This window comes from Amblyomma maculatum, chromosome 3 (genome assembly GCF_055883805.1).
Source record: "Amblyomma maculatum isolate TAMU_Amacu chromosome 3, ASM5588380v1, whole genome shotgun sequence".
Lineage (NCBI taxonomy): Eukaryota > Metazoa > Arthropoda > Arachnida > Ixodida > Ixodidae > Amblyomma > Amblyomma maculatum.
In genome coordinates this window covers 9,953,907-9,976,119 of record NC_139346.1, presented here as the reverse complement: position 1 = coordinate 9,976,119, position 22,213 = coordinate 9,953,907, and the positions used below count along the sequence as shown (strand labels likewise).

General features: G+C 44.9%; 2 protein-coding genes and 1 long non-coding RNA gene across 7 annotated transcripts; 2 read left to right on the top strand and 1 right to left on the bottom strand.

The window, feature by feature from the left end:
* Window positions 1-1,804: 1,804 nt before the first annotated feature.
* On the bottom strand, window positions 1,805-11,233 carry LOC146194198 (uncharacterized). Of its 5 annotated transcripts, XR_014705806.1 has the most exons (5): window positions 9,853-10,494; window positions 9,669-9,733; window positions 8,676-8,771; window positions 7,378-7,547; window positions 1,805-5,169 (listed from the first exon to the last, which is right to left on the bottom strand). It is a non-coding gene; the product is annotated as an uncharacterized LOC146194198 (long non-coding RNA). The 5 variants fall into 5 exon arrangements; XR_014705808.1 differs by lacking the exon at window positions 9,853-10,494 and adding an exon at window positions 11,000-11,233 and having other exon boundaries at window positions 7,378-8,771; XR_014705809.1 differs by lacking the exon at window positions 9,853-10,494 and adding an exon at window positions 11,000-11,233 and having other exon boundaries at window positions 1,805-3,670; window positions 7,378-8,771.
* A 447-nt stretch (window positions 11,234-11,680) lies between these two features.
* On the top strand, window positions 11,681-17,038 carry LOC146194197 (uncharacterized). The gene is made up of 3 exons (XM_084596031.1): window positions 11,681-11,899; window positions 14,164-14,393; window positions 16,732-17,038. Exons 1-3 carry the CDS (start codon window positions 11,801-11,803, stop codon window positions 16,928-16,930), a joined length of 528 nt encoding a protein of 175 aa, XP_084452157.1. The 5' UTR covers window positions 11,681-11,800; the 3' UTR covers window positions 16,931-17,038.
* Window positions 17,039-19,370: 2,332 nt separating this feature from the next.
* Window positions 19,371-22,108, top strand: LOC146194196 (uncharacterized). Its single transcript, XM_084597286.1, has one exon. The coding sequence runs from the start codon at window positions 19,566-19,568 to the stop codon at window positions 21,738-21,740; it is 2,175 nt and encodes a 724-aa protein (XP_084453412.1). The 5' UTR covers window positions 19,371-19,565; the 3' UTR covers window positions 21,741-22,108.
* Window positions 22,109-22,213: the final 105 nt, after the last annotated feature.

Genomic DNA, 22,213 nt, shown 5'->3' with positions numbered 1-22,213 from the left:
CTGTTGTAAAGTTGCTCTCATCACAAAGGGTTGAAAAATAAACTTTCATCTTGTAGTTTCTTTAGGTCCTTGAGCATGTGCTGTTATTGAGGCAGTGGGCAATATTTGGCTGGGGCCTTAGGCATGCAATAGCCCAAACCAGATTCGAAATCGAGGAAACAGTTTAGCTGAAACAAATGTCGATTTCAGTCTCATCGACATCAACTGCAATGCCCGTTCTCTTTTTCTACAGGAATATAATGTAGACATGATGCAATGCTGTTCACCCAAATGTTTTCCGATTGTCATGGCTACTACAGTTCAAAATAATGAGACCAAAGAGCACGACACACAAGGAATGCTTATTTGCAATGAAAGCATTTTATTGCAAGCTATGAAGTAAATACATTTGTCGTGAAGAACAAGCAAAAGATTGCAAGAAACCATCAAAACAAAATTTAAAACCCCATCTAGAAAAGCAAAAATCTAATGCCATGTTTTCATGGAAAGCAGCCATTTTTTAAAAAAGGCTGCTCTTTGAAGCTACTCAAAAAATTATTTCAGCATAATGCTCATTTGCTACAATCCTCTTTTTTTCCAACTAGACACAAAGTCTACAAGACCTTGTGTATAAAATGTCACCAACCAGCACGTAGCTGCCATGCCATCAGCAAAACCATGCGCCCAACTGCTCATTGCACACCGGCCAAAACTCTGCACTGCCTTTGGGCAAGTGGAAAACAGCTGCAAAGCATCTTAAAACCCATCCACCTTTTGTTTCTATTTTAAGGTGCTATCATTTCTCCTGCTTCAATCATTCCTTTCGTTTTCAGGTGCGATTCCATAAACTGAACTTGTTTATGAACCACTCTAGATTCGAAAATGTGTTCAAACCTGCTGTCTATGAGGCAGCGCCTTCAGAATGCACGGTGGCCAAAAATACTTTTGCAGCAGACTCGTTAATAACAGAGCTACAACCATCAAAACCGGTATGTTTCTCTCCTTCCCTTCCATCACCAAAGAGTCTCTCCCTCCTCCCTGGTTGACTAGCCTCCACAAGAGATAATACGCGTAGGGCTGGTACATGTAGGCTCCCTAAATACGCGAAATGTGGAGCGCCATCTCTTAGTGCTTTGAGAAACTATGCCCGCCATGTTGGTTCGGTCAACAAAATGAAAACGCTGCCCTGTGCTGGGTAAAAACAGCTACAAGAATGCATCAAATGCAGTCATTATGGCCCAGACTTTTACAGGCATTCTTTTTTTTCTTGCTGGTTGGTTTGTGAGGTTTAACGTCCAAAAGAGACTCAGGTATGAGAGACGTCATAGTGAAGGGCCCCGATAATTCCGACCACCTGGAGTTCTTTCTTTAAGGTGCACTGACATTGCACAAACACGGGTGCCTTGCTTTCTGCCTTCCATCAAAACGCTACCGCCTCAGCTTTTTTTTTTTTCTTGCTTTCTGCTACCCAAGCACCACCAGTGACCTTTGTTTGAAGGTTGAGAAGTGAGCTTTGGCTCATCCAGCTACAATGCCAATAAGGAGGAGGAGGGGGAGAGGCTGAGCTCAATGGGTGGCCGAAGCATAGGTGCGAGGCCTCTGGCCTTTCTTAGGAAACCAAGCCCGTGCATGTATGGATGTTCTGTGTTTTCTGTATTCATGGTTATGCACGGTGTACCATGGCTGGATTCGAGTGGCGACGGTGCGCTCTTTATGACCTATGCATGGAGGGTGCTTCCTGTTTGCTACAGCTGCGAAATCGTGGCGCTGTGTGGCATCGACGCGTCTACTCAGTGATGCCGTCATTTGGTGTGCAACAAGCTGGAAAAAAAAAAAAAAGCGGAGGCTGGCCAAGCCTGCACTTTCACCCGGTTGTGATTCTTGCCAACGAGATGTCATATGAACTTGAGCGTTCAGAGCGACCTGCAGTGATTTTTGCCGTTGTACTGAGAGCTATAGATGATAGGTGTGCCGGCCATGAGCCATCCTTACAGGCTCTGGCTGTGTATCAGCATCTTGCCGAAGAGCCAAAACCAGGGAAAAACTCGCATAAAATATAGCTAAATTATTGGAACAGAGTTCTCCATCACTCGGAAATTGATGAAAGGAAACACTGCAAGTTTTTCAAACTTGCAGGCGTGGGTACGTCGTTCAGAGGAAATAAAGTTCAAATGCGTGGCAGAAAACATACGTATGGGTCCGGACCGAAGGAAATACCAAAAGCACACTGCGGCCGAGAAGCTCAACTATTGTCATGAAGTTAGCTTCGTTACAAACTAGCCGCAGAGTTTAGCAACATAGGTGGCAGGCAAAGACAAGGGTCGGAAGGCTTTCCTACTATCCTATCCTTATATGAGGATGGTGATGAATGTCTCCTGTTATTTCGAGGTGATGCTGCGCACGCCTCAGAACAGGAAAAGCAGTTACAGTGAATGCGCTGTTCAAAGTGCACAAAAAGTGCAATAAGAGCAGGTTACCTTTTTTTTTTAATTTGCACTAACAACTTAAAACTGGTCAACGACCAGCCTGACTTGCAGACACGTGAAGGTGCCCGAAATTTTGGTACATGTGCAGAAGCAGACAGAAATGTGCCCAAAAGCGAAAAGATGCCGTCACACTGGCATATCATTTGAAATAATGCATGTAGGCAAAACAGGTACTCCTCCTTGCTCGGCCACTAATTGTAACAGGCCTGGCAGAACAGGCCCGAGAGGCCGAAAATGTTCATGTAATAAATTCTGTGCTTCTGTAGCCATGTCAATGCATTTTTGACAGTTCCCCTCATATCATGAAGGAAACAAAGTTACAACAGGAAGAAAAAAATCAGCTTTTGTGCGGCATAATGGGACTGACCTTACAATAGTGTGCTGCTACTTGCCTTACTGCAGACTGATAACCCAAATCACTGTTGTATTCAGACGGTAATTAGCACATGTTGCGCACTGTAAGAAATAAGACAAAGTAAGTATTACTACGATCAAAATAATACTGTTGCCTGAGCCTACACTGCACCGCTTTTGCGCACACAAAATTGAGACTACATAATTTCTCTAAGTATTTCGCTCCCTCCGTAAACTGAACACTTGAACGCTTGAAGGCGCGAACGCAGGTGCGCACCGGGCGCCGCCACAGAAGCGAGTGGCCAGGGTTGGGTAAATCCTGCACTAACTTCACGGGGAAGAGAGCACTGCTTGCTTAGAAGAGCTGCCATTATATCTGCGGCGAATGCGCAGGCTGTATGAAAGTGCGCGCCGCTGCCACTTGAGTCCAGCCGTTGGTGTATGAATAGCACAGTGCACAGAACACGCTGAAGCATGCATAGACAAGGGCAAGAAACTATAAGCCTTCTTTCTTGTGTGAGTGTATGCATGAGTGAAAACGAAATGCAAGACAAAAAAGTGCGTGACATCAGCAGACCAAGTGACACCCCTCGCCCATCAGTCAGAGAGAAACCAATGGATGCAGTATCTGTGGGTACCTCATCGACAAAGTTTGATGGCCAGCGCAAAGGATGAGAAGGTTTGGCTGTTTTAAAAGGACCATGAGAGCTTTGGTTTGCATTTTGCTGCTTTCCAGTGTGTGCATCGCTGCAGTATTTCGCAGAGACCATGTCCAACGCCTTATCAGGCTTGGTTAAAATGTCAGCCTGGTCAGTAGCCCTTGAATATGTTAGCTCTCTTAAATGAACAATCTGAAATAAGCAAGAACATAAGTTGTGCTGGCCATATTGTGGACTGCTTTCAAGACAATGTGTGTAATGCCAAATAATCTGAGAAGTTGAATAAACCGTTTGGGGTGCCCTGTTTTCTTTTCTAAATATGCATTGTAAGACCATTTAACACAGCTTGGCCACCCAACTTGTGCACACCAGCTAACACAAAGCTTTAGCTGCACTACACTAATCCCTCTGTCACACAAACACTTCCGATCCTCATTGAACTCAATCTGCATTCAGGCTTTCAAGAAGGATTGAAGCATCCGGTGCTACACGAGCGTTTTCAGTCAGCATTGAGAAATTTCCTACGTGGACCGTCGTCTGCTGTCAGTCGCAATGAGTCTCAAAAGGAAATTTAAGATTGGGATAATGATTGCACGATTTCAGTGTACACAGCAGCATTCCGCTTTTGGCGCCTCAGGTCACCTAACCTATCTTCCCAGCGGTCAAGTGCTACAGTGCAGTTTCTCTTCCACTCCACAGTTTCCACACTGATGCAGTCGAAGAGAACGCCACCTTAGCTTCCACTGGCAGTAGACTACGGTGTCAATATAATAAAATTAGCCGTTCTACGAATGTTCTATCATGCCTTTTAATACATTTATGTGTTATGTGCAGTTCTATTGCATTTATTCGTTTTTCAAATTTTAGAGCTCGTTCTACGAATGTTCTATCATGCCTTTTAATACATTTATGTGTTATGTGCAGTTCTATTGCATTTATTCGTTTTTCAAGTTTTAGAGCTCGTTGATGACGAGGGTGTCAATGACCGCTTTTGAGTGTGCTTGAAATCTCGAGAGCGATTGAGGAAGCAACCTTGAGTCAAGCAGGCTCGAGCTCAACTGCACTTGACAGTTGCCGTGTGACAACCTCGATCTACAATGAGTTGAATGTAGATCCAGTTCAATGAGGATCAAAACTGTTCGTATGAGAGCAGTTTAACTCGCATCTTGCAGGAACAAGCAATCTATATACACCTTTCCAATAAGTTACTCGGTGCCACCATATTGTTCGCTCCTCCTCTCTGGACTGCTGCAAACCGGCTCTGCTTCCACTGTGCTAGCACCAAATGCACAAAGCAGTCCAGCAGGTAATATGGTGACACCCCGTGACCACTTATTGGAAAGGTGCACACTACTATGACTATGCTACAGTATGCTAAGGAAGTGAACACACAAAAAAGCCAGGCAATCATGTTACTCTGGTAACGAATGTTTAATTGTGGCTGGCCTTGCATATGGCGGGCAGTTGCATGTACCCCTGTCTTCGGACAGGACAGCAGGGTTGTAAGCATCTCCAGCAAACACTGTGCGGATGTTCGTTTTGTTATAAAAATTTAGGAGACACTTGAGATCTGTCTTTAAGAGTATAGCATGGTAGCGAGCTCCCGTCTGCAGCTTCCCTCAAAGATCCTTGATCGCATACATGCACCTTGCTATTTTATAAATGAAGTCTTTAAAGAACTTTGCTGCAACCTACAAAAAAAAAATGTAGGAAGTGCTTAAGAGCTCTAAGATCGCTAAGGCGAACACAACCCGGCACCAGAATTAGAATATGTGACTAATAAGTACGGTGCAGGGAATGCAGCCTTATAGTTACGCACGTCAAATGACAGATCGAATACCACACGCCCATCCTCCGAGGTCCTGTGAATAAGCGCATAAGTGGCCCGCGTATGCATGGGGTTGCCATTACCCTCTTTGTCGCCTCTCTGCAGCGGTTTGCACAGCCAGGATGCCTCATTTCCTCCTCTCTGCAACGCGGCAACAGAGCACGCACCTGCTAGAGCTCTTCACACGCAAGTTCCAGTATGAAGGACGTTTCTTGATGACAATTTCTGATCACACTTTCTGTACATGACGCACATGAGCCAAATAAAATACAGCTATTTAAATGCCCTCTAGACACGTGAATATTATGAATATAAGCATAATACATAAGATAAATTCTCAGCACTGGGTAAAATATTCACAAAGTATTGTCAAACATGAATATAAAATCAAGAAATTGTAATAAAATCTTGAGGATATACAAAAGGCAGAAAAATGGTCATTTCTTAAACTACAGCTTGCAAATGAAGAAGTTCTTTTTTTTTTTTTTTGCCTCAATCCTTCAGCACCATGTAATTTGTTTATTAAATGAAATATTTACACAATCTTGCTATTAGATAATACTAAAATGCAGGTATTTAGATGCTCAATTAAATAAATGCCCATGTTTTTGTTTTGCCTTTATACATAGCATAAAAAACTTTTTCTCCTAAATTTGCAGAAAAAATCCAAAAAGTGAAAGAAAAGGGGGCATGAATATCAAAATAAGACAGCAAGAAAAATAATTCAGAGTACTAAAAATATGCTACACTGCCTCTTTTATTACTAGTTTAGGTTCTGAAGTTCATTTTGAAGGTGTGCTGTTCTCTCAGAAATATAGCTAAGTTGTTGAAAACACCCATTTTTATGCTCGGCCTTGTTCTACTCATTTTACAGTTTATAGTATTGGCATTTCCAAACCTTTCAGGATTTATGACTGAATTATTTGGTGACATGTTTTCCAGAAGGTGGGAGAGTTTGCCATTAAATTTGAAAATCTGCAATAGAAGCTTGGTGTTCAAACTCCACTGAATTTGCTTGAAGAAGTTCCACACTTGAAGTTCTGGAGAAGCCATATCAAGTAGTACCAAACTTTCATTACTGCTGAAACCCAGCGAATGGAAACAGAACAGTGGAAACACAAAATGAGCATGTGTAACTGACCAAGTGTGATCAGAGATTGAAACTAAGCTTTTCTTGGCCACTAGCTGAAGTCCGAGGCTGACATTTGACTGATTCATCATCTGAGCTGAACTGAGAGCTAGTAAAATTGTCTTCAAGAGACTTCGCTACTACTCTCATAAACAGAAAACTATAGTAGAAGCAGCAGAATCGTGTGAATGGCGCCAAAGACCTCTTTATTTCGAATAATTTTTTAAAGGTCACACTGTGCCAGAAAGAACAAAAAAAAAATAAATAAAAAATAAACAAGCTGCACGCAAACAGAAACTATGGTTGTCACAATAGTCCCACTGCGGTAGTGCAGTGGTTAAGATGCTAAATTACTGTGCCGGAGTACCCATGTCCAAACCCGATCACTAGCGGCTGCTTTCGATGCAAACGAAGTGGCACCCGTGTGCTTTGTGATGTCAGCGCGCGTTAAAGATCCCTAGGTGGTCAAAATTACTCGATAGACCTCCACTACGGCACCCATTTCTGTCTTTCAACTTTGACTCCCTCCTCCCTTCCCTTACGGCACAGTTCAGGTGCCCACAGAAACAAGTGACAGATTCTGTGCCTTTTCCATTCCTGTGAACTAATTACTATAATTACTTTTGTCATACTATCTGCCTAAATGGGGCTACATGTTCCAAATACATAAATTTACGTCTGCCAGTGTGTGAGAACGATCATTCATATATGAACGATTGGCTTAAAGCAGTCCTGAAAGGTATAAGCCCTAATCCCTTAATTTGTGCCGGTATTATCTCACACACAATCATCAGCATACAACCATAATCTACCACATTGTGCCTAAGACCACCCAACATGGGTATAAAGCTCTGTTTTAACAAAGCTGTATGAACATGGAGTAGCATGTCTGATACTAGATCCAAGGGTCTCGGATGGTTCTATTCCACCTCAACCTCTCACCTCAAAGGAGCTGGCTGAGTTAGCAGCTCCAGATAGCGTCGTCCTCTCTTTTCTCGATCCTTTGTCTCTTTTTCGCTTTTCCACAATATGAGCTCCAGCCAGTTCGGCCATATCATGTGGCCTCATGACATCGCAGAACCAGACAACCAATCAGTGTATGGCCATGTCACCTGCCAAAGGCATGGTTGTGATTTTTCTCAAGGGTGACGCCTTTTACGCTACCGCACTAAAGCAACCATTCTACAATAAGTCAGTTCTTGTGGAGCACTTTTCACTACTGCTGCTGCATTGTATGATATGGGCAGTTCAAATTATGTCCCTTCTGTAAAGAGCAGTTTGTTTGCACAGCCTCCTATCCGATGTGGATGTAGGCTACAATCCAGCACACAACAGCGGCAGGGCAGACACATTAAAAAACATGGCAGCCCTTACGAAAGCCAGCTGCTCCTTCAGCTGATAGAAAGTCCGAGATTTTCCCAATTCTATTATCTTGTAGGCAATGGACAATAACCCGATCAGTTTAAGTTTGCAAGTGCTTGACAGCCCCTTTCTTATAGATTATGGTACTGTTAGGATCCTTCCAAGATTTCAATACACTTGAGGTTGTGAGGCACTACACACACAAAGCAAGCAGTTTTTCTAGCACAATCTCCCTACCACTCTTCAAAGATCTGCAGTTGCCTATCCATACCAGCCGATTTCCCTCTTTGCATTGCTTCTAAGGCTTTTTTACTTCCTCCATGACCAGCATGACGTACAACCTGCTCACATTACTGCCCGTCATCCTCACTGCTTCAGCTGCTGCTGTGACTGCTTCAGGGCAATGTCATCAGCAAATTGCAGATAACTGAGGTATTCTCCATCTACCCTCATCCCTGAAGGCATGTCACCTAGCACATAGTACAATAGATGCTGTCAAGAGAGTACAAGTGGCTGATTCCATGCCAAGTTACCTAAGACAATGCCATGTTTTAGACACCATCACACACGGATAACTTTTTCTCGGAGAACCACAGCTGTGTTACCTCCACAAGGGATCAAGTTTTCTTCTATATGACATCTCTCCAATAAATGGCAGGCCTGTTCAGGTATTAATCTGTTACTTTAATTCGCAAGGCTAGAAGCTAGACTGGCAAAAAATTGCAGTCACACATTTGTGCTTCCCACCTCCCCCCACTGCAAATCATGTGTTCCAAACCACCCAGAATGATTTTCAAATAATAGCATATCAGCAAATTCAAGGGTGACAATATTACACAAGATTAAATACATTGCAAGCAAGGTGTTTTAAACTTAACTGGTCACGCCAGTCGCAGCTCACTGCACTACTGAGGTGGCGGTGTAGTCGAACTGGCGGAGGGAACTCGTTCGTCGGCACCAAGAATTCGTTGCCTCTGCAAATGTAAATAAATGAGAGTAATACTGCAATTACATTTAGTTTGCATAAATTCAGCAAACTCACTCACAATAGAATTTGGTTCGAGTAAAGCAAGTGAGATTGCCTGCTGCAGAAGGAAAAAGGCAGTAATGAGACTGGCTGTCAATGCTAGCACAAATACAAATATTTAGAACACTTACAAAACACTGAAATAGCACCAAAGAGAATCTAAGTTAAATCACTTGTGCAGTAAGTGCCCAATATGCTGCGGCTCGCATGGAACTGCAATAAAGAGTGCTTATAGCAGCAACTGCCAAGCTCTTTGACAGGATTACGAGGTACTCGCAATGGTGCCTCACTCTCCCACAAAACATGCTAGCTCAGATTAATTATTGCTCTGTTTTCAAATAAGCTGTCAATGGCCTTGGCAGCAGCTTGAAGCTAAGCACTGCCAACTATTTATGTTGGAGCAGGCAAAAGATATATATATTTGGGAACTCTGCGGTAGCAACATGCATCCAAAGTGTTAAATCTATATAAACAAGCTCAGTGAGTTCCACCAATGCAGTTATTTCGGCAGTAAAAAGAGAGATATTGTCACAGGCATGAACCTATGCTAGCTGAGGAGTATTGAGGTCACCCTCATTGCTGCATACACCGAAATAAGTGAGTACTTGACAGTGGAAGGTCTGAGCAAATAAGCACAGGAATTCGGTCATGTATATAACCATACTTTTGTAGCCATTTCATGCTGTGCAGTAGGCTTGCTGCACTTCGAGGCTCATTCCACACAGGGCCAACTCGCGTTTAAACCATCTCTCAGCTGGCCAGCAACCCCCCTTTATCAGTCCGCAGATATACTCATGTATTGCAGCACTACCACGTATGGTCTGTACAGATGAGTGCCACTTACCTTCCAACAGTTTTCCGAAAGAAGCCCGACATTTTCTATGGGCTGAGCCGCTCCATCGGTTGAAGCTGCGAGGAAGGCAATAAAACCTCCTGATTGTAAACCAGCGCGTTCACGCTGGCGCACGCAAAAATGCCTTATACTGCCCAAACAAATATAAGCGAACTCAGAAACAGTTTTACGTTACCTTTTAGTCGCCTCATATGTCCCAATACTCCAGTGCATCCGGAAGACAACAGCAACCGGCGACTGATCGGTGCACAGCAGCAGGTATGGAAGCTGTTCCAAGCGCAATGAAACGAGATCGTGGACGCCATTACGCAGTCTCCTCACGCCTTCGCCCGGAGACCGTCGCGCGATTACGCCGCGTCAATAATTGAGGCTAACGCATGCTTGCGCTGCCGTGCAAAAACTCGTTAAAGAAGCTGCAAGGAAGGCGATGGCAGGAGGAGGAGGAGGTAAACTTTATTTAAAGAAGAGGTCGTAGGCGCGGGGTGGGTTGACGTTCCCGTCCCCGCGGTGGGCTCCTCTTCTAGGCCGGACGCCAGGTGGCCGACCGACGATGTCGTTCGGCGACCTCTTCAGCCCGCTCCGTGACTCGGAGTTGAACCTCAGGGTCGGAGCTGAGCAGCGCGGCCTCCCACTGAGATTGGGTAGAGAGCTGCAGACTCTGTGATGGCTTGTCTTGACTACATGAGTATAGGATGTGTGGTGTGTCTGCCTTTTGATGTCCACAGAGAGAACAGACAGGGCTGAACTGCTCTGGGAACCATATGGAGTACATGTACGGATTAAAGAAAGTGTCTGTTTGAAGCTGCCGCCAGGTGACTTGTTGTGTTTTACTTATAGATCGATGTGGTTCTGGGAAGATTTGTCTTTCTTTCTTGAAGTGGGTAGTAATTTCTTTGTAGGTTGTCATCCGCTCCCTGGCCGACCTGAGCTCAGGGCAGCGCACCTCCCGGTTAACTACGAATCCTCGGGCAAATTGGTGCGCTGCCTCGTTCCCAGGATGGTCCGAATGGGCAGGGACCCAGATCAATGTGATAAGGCGGGTATGGGAGATGTTTTGTAAGATTTTGATGGCTGCGGAGTGGGCCCTTCCTTTTGCAAAATTTCGAATTGCGGTTTTAGAGTCGCTAAGGATGTATTTGGCAGTGGTGGAGGTAATGGCTAAAGCTATGGCAGCCTCTTCGGCCTCCTCCGCGTCAATAATTGAGGCTAACGCATGCTTGCGCTGCCGTGCAAAAACTCGTTAAAGAAGCTGCAAGGAAGGCGATGGCAGAAAGAGTACAAATGCTTTACTTAGAGTTCGCGGGCATGTATGTACGACTCACCGCAGTCAGAAGGCTGCAAATAGGACTGCACCGAAGGCTGCGCCCTTGAATTTAAGGCTATAATTCACGAACTGAATTCGCATATCACCGAGTTTGCATTTACCGGGATGATGGCCCGCCAACTGCAGCAGACCGACGCATGAAAGACAACCTAGGGTGCCTAGGGCTCGCAAAGCGCAAATGCTCGTTGTCTGAAAAGCGCGCCAGTCTTCCTTCTTTGGGCCATACTTTGGGCGACTCAGTGAGCATCTGGGTTTGAGGCTTACTTCTAGAAAAAAACAAGCACTAAAAGCTAGTTGACGTCACATCCGTCCAGAAGAGCAACATATCCTCCTTTCCACTTTGGTCCTGGGCGCGCATGCGCAGTTCACGGAGCCGGCTCTCTGCAAGTTCAGGTACATTTAGGTACTTTGTAAAAACATGGCGTTCAATGCGTTTGGGGAAATCTAGGGACAAAATTTTAGTCGAAAAAACCCTATTCATGGCGGGTTTTAGTCATGTGTCTAACGTATTACTACCGCGTTAATAGCATATAAATGTAGCAAGTATAAAATATTTTGTTAGACAATAACTAAAATGACAAGATAAAGTTTTAAGCATTACTTTTATGTACTCTTGAATATGCATATTATTAACAAAAATACAACAGGTACAAAAAGCAGGGACGGCTGAGGAAATCCCTGACCGTGCTGAACCTAGGTACCCATCAGCCGTCATGGGGAAAGTGGGCGGAGCCTCGCGGGTTCAGCTCGCTATTTACTACGCTCCCATCTGGCACGAGGTGTATGCGCTGTGCCTGGCATGCGAGATTCGGGTGAAGCGCTAGACTCTCTGCTGCGGCCACAGCTGATGGGCCACACACTGCCAACCCGTTGGAGAGTGCTGGCACACTACTCCCTTGTAAGTTGATCTGATTAATTGCTACAGTGTTAGTAATGAATGCGTTGGAACTAGTTGCCCGCTCAGGAGATGGTGCTGGTTTCAGTATATGTCAAGCTGTGACATTACTTTCAATGGTTAGCTGGTGGCAAATTGGAGAGGGGATATCCTGCTCTCCACTTGTACGGCAGAGAAGAATGTGTACGTTGAGTACGTGTAAACCATGTACCGCTGTTGGCAGGTTGCACAGTGGAGAGAGGAAAATCTTCCTCTCCGCTTCTAGGGGAGAGGAGGTGAAACCAGAAGTTGGTGGCCACGGAAAGAACCGATGCAGTGGCTGTTGTGGACAGAGGAGGTCCTGACATGGGTGGAGGGATGTCACCCTGAGGGTGATTGCCATGCAGCAACTCATGGGTGGTTACCGAGGAAGGTGGAGGGCCCCATCAGCCAATGCCAATCAGTTTTCATTGACAAATGCACTATACCAGCTATCTTGACTCTTCAAGCAATGAGAAGACTTAACCGCAACAAATTTTTTTTTGTTCTGTGGAGGGAGTGTTTTTTTAGTAGGACATCAAGAGGGAGTACTAAAAATGAAACATGGAATTCGTAATAGAAGCGATTATGTCAGGAATGGACTCTCAAAACGTTTTATTTTTTATTTATTTTTACTACAAGCTACTACTTGCTCGCATGATGAAAACTGGTCTTTTTTTTAAGACGTTGGATGCAGTAGAGTATTTATGTAAAGTGGGCCTGCGCTTTTCAGTACTTGTTTGTGTGTGATTATGCTGTGCAGATTGGGTTTCTACATTGGGGGAGGGGACCACTTACGCATGTTGGTATTCATACGACTTCGCTACAAAACGGGAGATGTTGACAAAGGAGACTTGTTTATAAAATTGCTAACCTTGCCACAAACACTGCTTGAATACATGTCAGCACCTATGAATTAGTGGTCTGTATCAAAGGTGTTGATAACAGCTTGTTCTTGGTCGGCAAAAGTTGATTGCTTGGATCTTTTTATGTTTGGCAGCAAAAAAAAAATGCATTTGTAACACTGAGGTAATTGGATTTCAAGGAAATTCATGCCACTCGAGTGATCATTGTTGAATGGCGATGGGGTTCAGCTTGTCGGCAACTGCAAAAAATTTATTGTCATTCTTACAGTTTGCTTGTGAAAAATTACCGGGAATGGCGATAGTACTTGTATTTTGTTTTCCCCGTAAACTTAAAGGATGCTGTTTTCATTGGCAATGGTCTCTTTGTATTCAACACATGGTAAGCTGTCATCTGGCCAGATTCAGCCTGTCTTCACGGTGCAATTTTGTCTACTTAAATATAATAAGTGAGCAAATTTTCACAGTTAGTGTGCTGAGAAGTACGCTCATGGGATCACCCAAGCCGAGCACTGGAATTTTGCGTGCCGTCACTCTCATTAGCTAAGCTGTTTCATGACGTCCACCACGGGGATCCTAGCATTCCCCGTCTGAAGCTCACACCGTCAATATATCGCAGGCATGCATCTGGCAGGTGAGAAAGTGGGGCGCAGGTTAGTCAGCGGGTTGTGTGATGTCACGAGACCAGATGACATGATCGAGTTGGAATGGGCTGCCACCTCAGGCAGCTCCTTTCATATGGAACCGCAAAATTAGAATTGAATGCCATCGCATATTGTGTGCCATCCACCTGATTGGCTGAACTGTTTTGGGACGTCACAACTATGTGGTCTCGAGCAAGTAATTAAAGTCTGGTATATGCTCAGCCAATGGCTTACTATGACCCGAGCTTTGACCTTGACTTGACCTTTAATTTAATCTTTACCTTAATTAGCTATGATCCAAACCAGTACTTCTCAGAACACTGCCACTGGCGTAACCAGGTTAAGCCTCTTCTAATTTTCTAGATCACTATCAAACTTTAACCTTGACTTAACCTTTACCTTTACCTTAATTAGCCATGATCCAAACCAGTACTTCTCAGAACACTGCCACTGGCGTAACCAGGTTAAGCCTCTTCTAATTTTCTAGATCACCTATCAAACTTTAACCTTGACTTAACCTTTACCTTTACCTTAATTAGCCATGATCCAAACCAGTACTTCTCAGAACACTGCCACTGGCGTAATCAGGTTAAGCCTCTTCTAATTTTCTAGATCACCTATCACTACAGCACTGCTGACTCGTCTCATTACTCCAGTCTTGTTCGTCTTTGCATCCAGTTTTGATGCTTTGTTAACTGTGCAGCACACTCGATAGGCTAACCTGCGTCTTTTTTTGTCGCAGCCTTGGAAGCAACGCCTGCGGCTCTTACTGTCAACGACGGCATCAGTGTTGAGCCTTTGTACCTCAGTGATGTTGATCATGGCCTTTTTGAAGAATGACTGTGTGCTTGCCCGTTACGGCACAAAGTTGGGCTTAGCCAACGTGGTAGTGAGCATGCCACCCACGCATCTGCTGCGGCCAGCCGGCTTCGTGTTATCTTCCAGCTCTGTGCTGCTTGCAGGACGTCGACGGTAATCTTCAGCACTTTTAACTTTGTTCTGGGCTTTTCTTTTTTTTTACTTTAATGGGAGATAGCACTGAGCAAAATGTTTCATGAAATTGTGGTGGAAATAAAAAGATCTTGCCTCATTTAGTACTGTACAGATCGAGCACTACAGTATCCAAAAATGAAGATTTATAATTTTAGTGTGGCACTAAAAATTGCATAAAACCAGCTGAAGTGACTTCTTGCGGGGAAACGGTGTCATTATCAGCGTAGTACCCCACGTGACCACATCTCAGGAAAATTATCACTAACATTTTTAAGTTGATGGTGTTCTTTTTTTCTTTTCTTTTTTTCAGGGGTTCTTGTTCTGTATTTGTGCTCTCTCGAGTGTTCTTTAATATAAATCCTTCCTCCTTTCACATTGCCTATGATGTGTCTCTAGCGCCTCTCACTCATGGTGCCACAGGGCTGTGAATTCCTTGACTGAAGCGGTAACCACAGTCCGTTAAAACTTTATTGACGAGGCATACATTCTACAGGCATACAGAACAACCCTGCAAAATGTGAGGAGTGTAGTTTCAGTATACTAGAAGCACAGAACCGGACCTACAAAGGGTTAGAAACTGCGAGAAAAAGTGGGGGGGGGGGGCGTGGTCGCAGCGTTTGGCGAGCGGGGCACTGCTTGCATGCTGGTAGGTGGTGCTACAAGAGATGCATCGCTGGCCTTAAAGCTGTGTATTCGTGCTTCTAGGTTATGAATAATAAGCTTACCCACTTTAATGTTTTGTCTTTCTAATCATGGACATATCAGACTATTTCATGATCCTTTTCGTGCTCAATATATCCAGGTTTGACTGTATTTCCAGTCTCTCCTCATTGGTCATACCCAGACCTGGCCTAGTTCTGAGAAGTCGTTTGAATAACCTGTGCGAGGCCCGTAGCGTTCAAATTAGTGTGCTGCTGATACCATAGACTTGTGTCGTGCATTGTGCAAGGTTGCGCTGACAGTTCGAATGGTTTGGATTTTCGATTTATCGCGGTTTTACTGTGCCTCATATTTAGATGATTTGCATGAAACATTAGGGCACCTTATCTGAGTCCAGGGCCTAGCTTCTTCACTGTACGTCGGAGCAGATGGCAATGAGCAGGTCAGAAAGATGCTCATGTTTTCACCACCCTTCTGGCCGTGCACATAGCAGCCACTATGACCTTGGTACAAACTGTGTAGTATATGGATGCTGCTTATGTATGATTCAGACAAAAAAAACAATCTGTAGTGTTAGCGCTCCTGCCGTTTGTTTTATTGCGAAAGCTTTAATAGCTTATTTAAATAGTCAAATATATAGAAATTACAATGACATGATCGGTGTCACAGCATGTAGCATCACATGTGGAAAAGTGAAAAACGAGTTGAGAGAGAGAGAGAGAGAAAGCCTGGCAGAATGCATATTCTCATTGAGAGAATAGAGCTCATGCCAATTGCTATGGCAGTAGAGGTGGCTATCACAGAATGCCTCGTGTATCAGTGCATCAGCTGCGATGGCAGAGTACACTATAGAGGCAGCACCAACGGAAGCCAGTTGCTCACAAGTGCTAGGTAGTGTTCGTATGATGCCCAAAGATTATCACGTGACACATGCTGTAGCATGAAGTATACGTCATCAATTGCAGTGGCGATAAAGGAGCAGTCACTCACGGTTGTTATGAATAGTAGTAGTAGTAGTAGTAGTAGTTAGTAGCCTGTGTTGGGATGGAGCATACTTTGCGGCTGTGTTCTTGTGTGCTGACGTCGTGGGTGTCATTGCCTTGGAGCGTCAGTACAATCGCAAGTTGGCAACCAATGAGTGGACGCCCACGTGTTCAGGAGTATAGCGCCGTCACAAAGAGAGGTTGTTATTTTGGACTAGGCCACAAAGTGCGGAGGATATGTGGCTTGCCAAGCCAGGTGCCAGGGAGTACAGATGCCACTGCAAAGAGGAGAGGGTAAGATATTATGCTCGAAGATTTGGCATGTTTTCCGAGCTTAATACTATAACACGTGAGGAAGCCGGTGACTGCAAATTAAGGCTCTGTATGCACCACTGAGCAGTCGCCTGTAAAATGCTGAAAGAAGACTTGTGCTCCATACCTCTCAACCACTAATGGCAATCTGCTAGTTAACGACAGCTTTCTCTGAACTATCTGATATTTGAATATGCTTACCTGTAAATTTTTTTAGAAGACATGGTGGTATTTTTAAATGTTCTTTAAAAATGTGTTCTGCCTATATTGGTTGAAGAAACTTGCATGTAGCAACAGGAAGCCACATTTGCTCTCTTCACTGGTAGCCATCACTTATTTTCCTCTTTTTTTTTCCTTTGCAGGCTTGGGCGTACAGCTTTAGTTCCGTGCTTCCTTTGGCTGCAGTTTGAGGCGTCCCACCATTTTGAAGAGGGAAGGTGGTTGAACACATTCTACATGGCATGGTCGCAGCTTGCCCTTGCTTGCGCCACATTCGTCTTAGCTGTTGCTCACACTTTGTTCCTCATCAAGATCCAGCTGCGTGGCGGTGCGTTCAGGTAAGCAGAGCGCTCTGTTGCTTATTTTTTTGCTGGGAATAGAGCAGGCTTTGTTCCATCTATCACGTTACTTTCTCTAAGCCATAGAGAATGCTGTTGCATTAGCATAGCAAAGCACCGTGAATCAATGTACCAACTTTTTGCTCACATTTTATTTGTCACGTGTGATTGTTTGTATGTGTTGAAAGAATTTTTTTTCAAGTAATGTGACTTCCTTTTTTTTACTTCTCATGCATACCCATTTTATGTGGAGAGTTTCAGAGAAATTAGTTATTGCTACAAAAGGGCTGCTGCATATGCCAGTAGCCTGTCATGTTGTCTGAGCTACAGTGAGCTCATGATAATGAGAAAACTGAAAAAATTGACCGTTATAACCACTTATGATCAGAAATCACCCGCACACATCCATATTTGCTTTGGATGCAAACAGTAGTTGTTGTAGGATGCAGGTACTAGTACCAAAAAATTAACATTTGACTCCCTATTCAGCTGCTAAATTGGTGCATCGTGCGTTAGGTATGGTAATGAAATCCAATAGCAGCTGTGACTTCATGATCGCGCAGTGCATGAATCAAACTGCTACGCATACATTGGGTTAGATCGCCTATCCAGACAGCGGTGCTCCCGCTTTTCAAAGAATTGTCAAGATTGTTAACTGCGCTAATTTTTACTTGTTCACGAGAGCACCCACTTCGAATACTTGTCTCAGATCTGCTGCTTCGTCACAAGACCGGTATTGTGACAATCCACTCAGCTTAAGAATGCTCCATAAATGCACTTATGCCTTATCGCACGGTCGGCCGCTGCCAGCATTGTTGCCAGTTTCTTTTCTTCTCTCTCTCTCTTTCGCTTCAGCATCTGGCACCATCTTCCGACACACTGTATCAACTTGGCATCCAGGATCGGTGCACACGAAGTGGTCATTGCCAATCGCGGATGCCGCAAGCGTCTGCAAAACTTTTGTTAGCTCTCGGCATTGTTCTACTTCCAGATTTTAGAATTTTTCAGTGGCGCGGCTATAGTAGTACTGAAATGAGACTTTCATTCAGCCAAAAATTACAGGTTGAACACGTTGACAACTTGGGCGACCAGTCGATGCTGTTTTTCTTCTTCTGCGCCAAGCAAGTCTAGCCAGGCAGTTGGGCAGTAGCAGAGGCAATGGGATAGATTTGCATAGGTAGTGGGACATTTAAGACAGGACGGGTCAGATCAATAGCAATTAAAGAGGTTATAAGCATAGTGAAAGTGGTCTGCTATTCTGCAATTTCTTTGCCATCGACAATGGCATTCTGTGTTGCTCATACTCATAGAGATCACACTGTAAGTTCATCAACCGGATCAGCATCACTACTGCATTGAACACCTCTGTTCTAAGGTAATGATGATGCACCTGCAGAATTTAGGTTTCGCCTCACTGTTGCCCTATTAACTCTGGGTCTCCAAGCATATTGTTGGGACGCGGGTCTTAATATCGCGAAAAATGGTCAAAAATGGCAATTTTTAAAAATTGCTGTTTTGAAGTCTTCAATGTCCCGACTATGCCTCTACAAAATATTATAGCTCAATTCCTACTCAAAGTATTAAAAAAACGGCAATTTAGAAACGTCGGTGAGCCGAAATTGAACGCCAAACGCGAAAATTTGCACCATTTTCAAGCCGCCGTAGCTCCGCGCGGCGCGAACCGATAGGCGCCATCTTGGACTCGTTTGAAAGCTCGTTTCCCGCTCTCTCTCCTGGCGTCTCTCAACACGCTGTAGGTGTTCGCACCAAGACCGACTGAAATACAGACCTGCACAGATAGCACTGCTCCAGCACGCACCTTCTAGTTCATAGCCTTTGCCGCTAGGGAACGAACGCTACGGGTAACCTGGCGCTCCTGTAAACCTGTTAATAAGAAGGGTCTATTAGTTCTGTCATTTTTCTTCGTCGTTATACTTTATTTATCTGTCCACGCTGTAATGCACAAGCACCTGTTCTGCGCATGTGCAGCGAGTAACTGCAGTGCCGCCGCACAAAGCGGAATCGCGGTATGTCTTCTAGCGAGAGAAAAACAATATAAAGAGAAACACTCTCCACTAAAATACAAAAAGGCAAAATTTTAGAAGTATAACTTGAGCAAAGATCTTTTTTTTTTTTTAATTTGGGTACAGTTTGTTTATATTCAATTGTGATTTGATGATGATGAAAATGATAGACGAACAGGTCAACCGAGCGCCCTCAACGACGAGAAAGGTAACGAAAGTTGGCGCACGAGATCCCATATGACCCTGTTTTTTGTGCAGGTCTGTATTTCAGTCGGTCTTGGTTCGCACAGCGGAGCTTTCGGCATCCGTCCGCAAGGGGTGAATCGTCGCGAGACAGCCGCTGATTGGGTAAAGCGCGCGCTCTCCGAGGCGCAGCCCTCTGATTGGCCCTGACGCATGCCTCACCTGCCGCGACCGCGTTGCCGACTCTTCGTCGTCTGCTTTTGCCCGCTGGCACGTGATTTTTTGCGCTCCTCTTTGTTTCCTAGCATTTCTCGTTCTGCATTTTTTCTCATCGTTCCTGTAAATATTTTGACTATTAACTCGCTCCTCTTAGCTTCGAAGTTATTGTTTTCGTGTGTATTTGCCTGCCTGGTGTCTGTTCCGTGTGTCTCGATGGCACGGGACGCGCGCTTGAAAGCAAGCACGCGAAAAGCAGTCGGCAAAAGGAGACGCGCGTGGAATAAGAAGAGTGCCACATCGAGAACTACAGCTTCGGTGTTGCCGCAAGCTGCAGGGCCGTCGGCGGATGCGGCTGGATTGAACTCGTCGACCACAGTTTTGCCGATGGACGCGGCTGGACCGACATCGTCGATGTCAGCTTCGTTGGTGGACGCCGCGGCTGGACCGTGCCGATCGGCGTCAACTTCGGTGTTACCGCAAGTGTCTGCGGTTCCAGTGAATGCGCCTGGACTTAGCCCGTCGAAAATATCGACTTTTGATGCTCTGCGAGTCGCTGCAAATTCTGTGTCGTCGGAAGCGGCCCAGCCGGCTGAGCTAAGCCTAACGACGACTTCGGCGTTTCCGCACGTCGCTTCAGCGCCGACGGACGCGGCTAAACCGAGCTCGCGTGTTCAACGTTTGGACACAGTGTTTTTTACGGAGGCGGAGTGCGCGGGACGCGAAAAATGTGCAGATAACGCCAAGACGTCATTGGCGAAGAAGTCCGCGACTTCCCGCAAGTTCGAGCTGATGAACGTCAGCACAGTAAGTGTAGACGACGATCGCGGCACTGAGTATATAATTGTTGATATGAGCATACTGAAGAAGCTGTTTGCATCCACAAGCTGCAGCAAGTGTGGGATGGCCAGTGTTCAACTCGCGAAATGCAGCGGAAGAGAGTATGGCTTAGTTGTGAAGTTAGTGCTCACATGTTCGAATTGCGATTTCGCCGAGCGGCACTTTTCGTCGCCACGAGTGCCCGGGAAATCTAGCATCACACCCTTTGAAGTAAATCTGCGGGCGATGAAAGGCATACAAAGTATAGGGAAGGGAGTGACTGCTCTAGCGGATTTTTGTGCAACAATGAACCTCTCCCACCGAGGACTTCACCACAAAACTTTCAGGGGGCACATGAACACCATGGTGAAAGCTTGCCAGGCAGTTGCTACTGCTACAGAAGCAGCAAGTGTCAAAGTGGTGAAGGACTTATACAAAGACTTCCTGAACCCAACAGGAAATGTAGACGTGATATTTGATGGCACATGGAAAACGCGTGGCCACAATTCAAATATTGCAGTTGGCTGCATTATAGAACTGTACACTGGCCTTGTACTGGACCATGTTGTGCTTTCGAGGTACTGTCGTGGGTGCCAAGGGGCACCTGATCCCATTGATGATGGTTACGGTGACTGGGCTGTGAACCACAAGTGTATGAAGAACATTGACTGCAATGCCGGACGAATGGAGACCGAAGCAGCTATGATTTTATTCAATAGGTCCTTGGAAAAAAATGGGTTGCGGTACACAACCATACTTTCGGATGGTGATAGCCTCACATTTCATGCATTGACCCAGGAAGGCGTGTATGGATATATATCCATCGAAAAGAAAGACTGCCTCAACCATGTCCACAAGCGGACGGGGACGGCTCTTCGCAACTTGGTTGAGAAAAAGAAGGCACAAGGGCAATCTCTTGGTGGAAAGGGCAACCTTACCCAAGAAAAGATAAAAAAGATCACCAATTACTATGGGTATGCCTTGCGGAGCCATAGCCACGACGTCGCAGGCATGAAAAAGGCAGTGCAAGCTACGCTGTTGCACCTGACCTCAACAGATGAAGCCCCAGATCACAGTTGCTGTCCTCAAGGAGTTGATTCATGGTGTGCCTTCAATCGTGCTTTGGCAAACCAGGTGGAGCCTCCACCACACAAAAACCCTCTGCCAGGCCATGTTCGCACTGCGCTTGAGCCAGTTTTTGCCAGGCTGGGCGACGAGGCCCTTTTGAAGCGCTGCAAAGATGGCATGACACAGAATGCTATCGAGTGCCTGCACTCTGTTATCTGGAGCCAATGCTCTAAAAACACGCATGACTCTTTGCTGGCTGTTCAAAGGGCTGTTGCAGAAGCAGTTTATCGCTTCAATCAAGGGATGGCAGCAACCAGCAGAGCTGTTGCAGAGCAGCTTGGTTATAGCCCTGGCAGGTGCCTCATTCGTAGGAGCCTTGAAAAAGATAAACAGAGGCTGTGCAGGTCTGATAAGGGTCACACCGATAGTGAAAAGGTGAAGAAGAAGATGGCCAAGAGGCACAGGCCTGACAAAACCCAAGACTACTGCCCAGGACTTATGTGAATGATTTAAGATTCAGAGACTGTAGCAAGTGACTTTCTGAGCATCTTTTTTTTGTCAAGTGCCAATGCCATACATAGATTTTCACAGCCATTACATGAACAGATTTATGTAAATTTGGTGTCATTTTGTTCACCAATAACTGGGCTGCATGCTAAAGCATTAAATCTTTCCATGTGATTGGAAAACAAAAGTGGCACAGTGAGTAAAACTTTGAATGCAGTTTTCCCAGCTTTGTTTATTTGGTGAAAAGCCTTGCCTTACGGAACTTTTCATAATGTTTGCATGCATGGATTTTATTGAACTTGGTATCATTTTTTTCAGTAAAATCTCAGCTACATCCTAAAGCTTTCCGTTTTCGATAAAGTCTGATAGACTAGCAATTAGATCTGATGTAAACTAATTACTCCCACATTGTCTTTTTTCTCCCAACTTTGTTATTCATTCATTACCTATATAATGACTTCTTAAAAATT

Excerpts from the sequence above, each read along its gene's own strand:
- LOC146194196 (XM_084597286.1), top strand. The coding sequence starts at position 19,566 with ATGGCACGGGACGCGCGCTTGAAAGCAAGCACGCGAAAAGCAGTCGGC.
- LOC146194197 (XM_084596031.1), top strand. The coding sequence starts at position 11,801 with ATGCGAGATTCGGGTGAAGCGCTAGACTCTCTGCTGCGGCCACAGCTG. Across the intron at positions 11,900-14,163 it reads TGCTGGCACACTACTCCCTT|CCTTGGAAGCAACGCCTGCG; the intron begins GTAAGTTGATCT and ends TTTTTGTCGCAG. Across the intron at positions 14,394-16,731 it reads CTGCTTGCAGGACGTCGACG|GCTTGGGCGTACAGCTTTAG; the intron begins GTAATCTTCAGC and ends TTTCCTTTGCAG.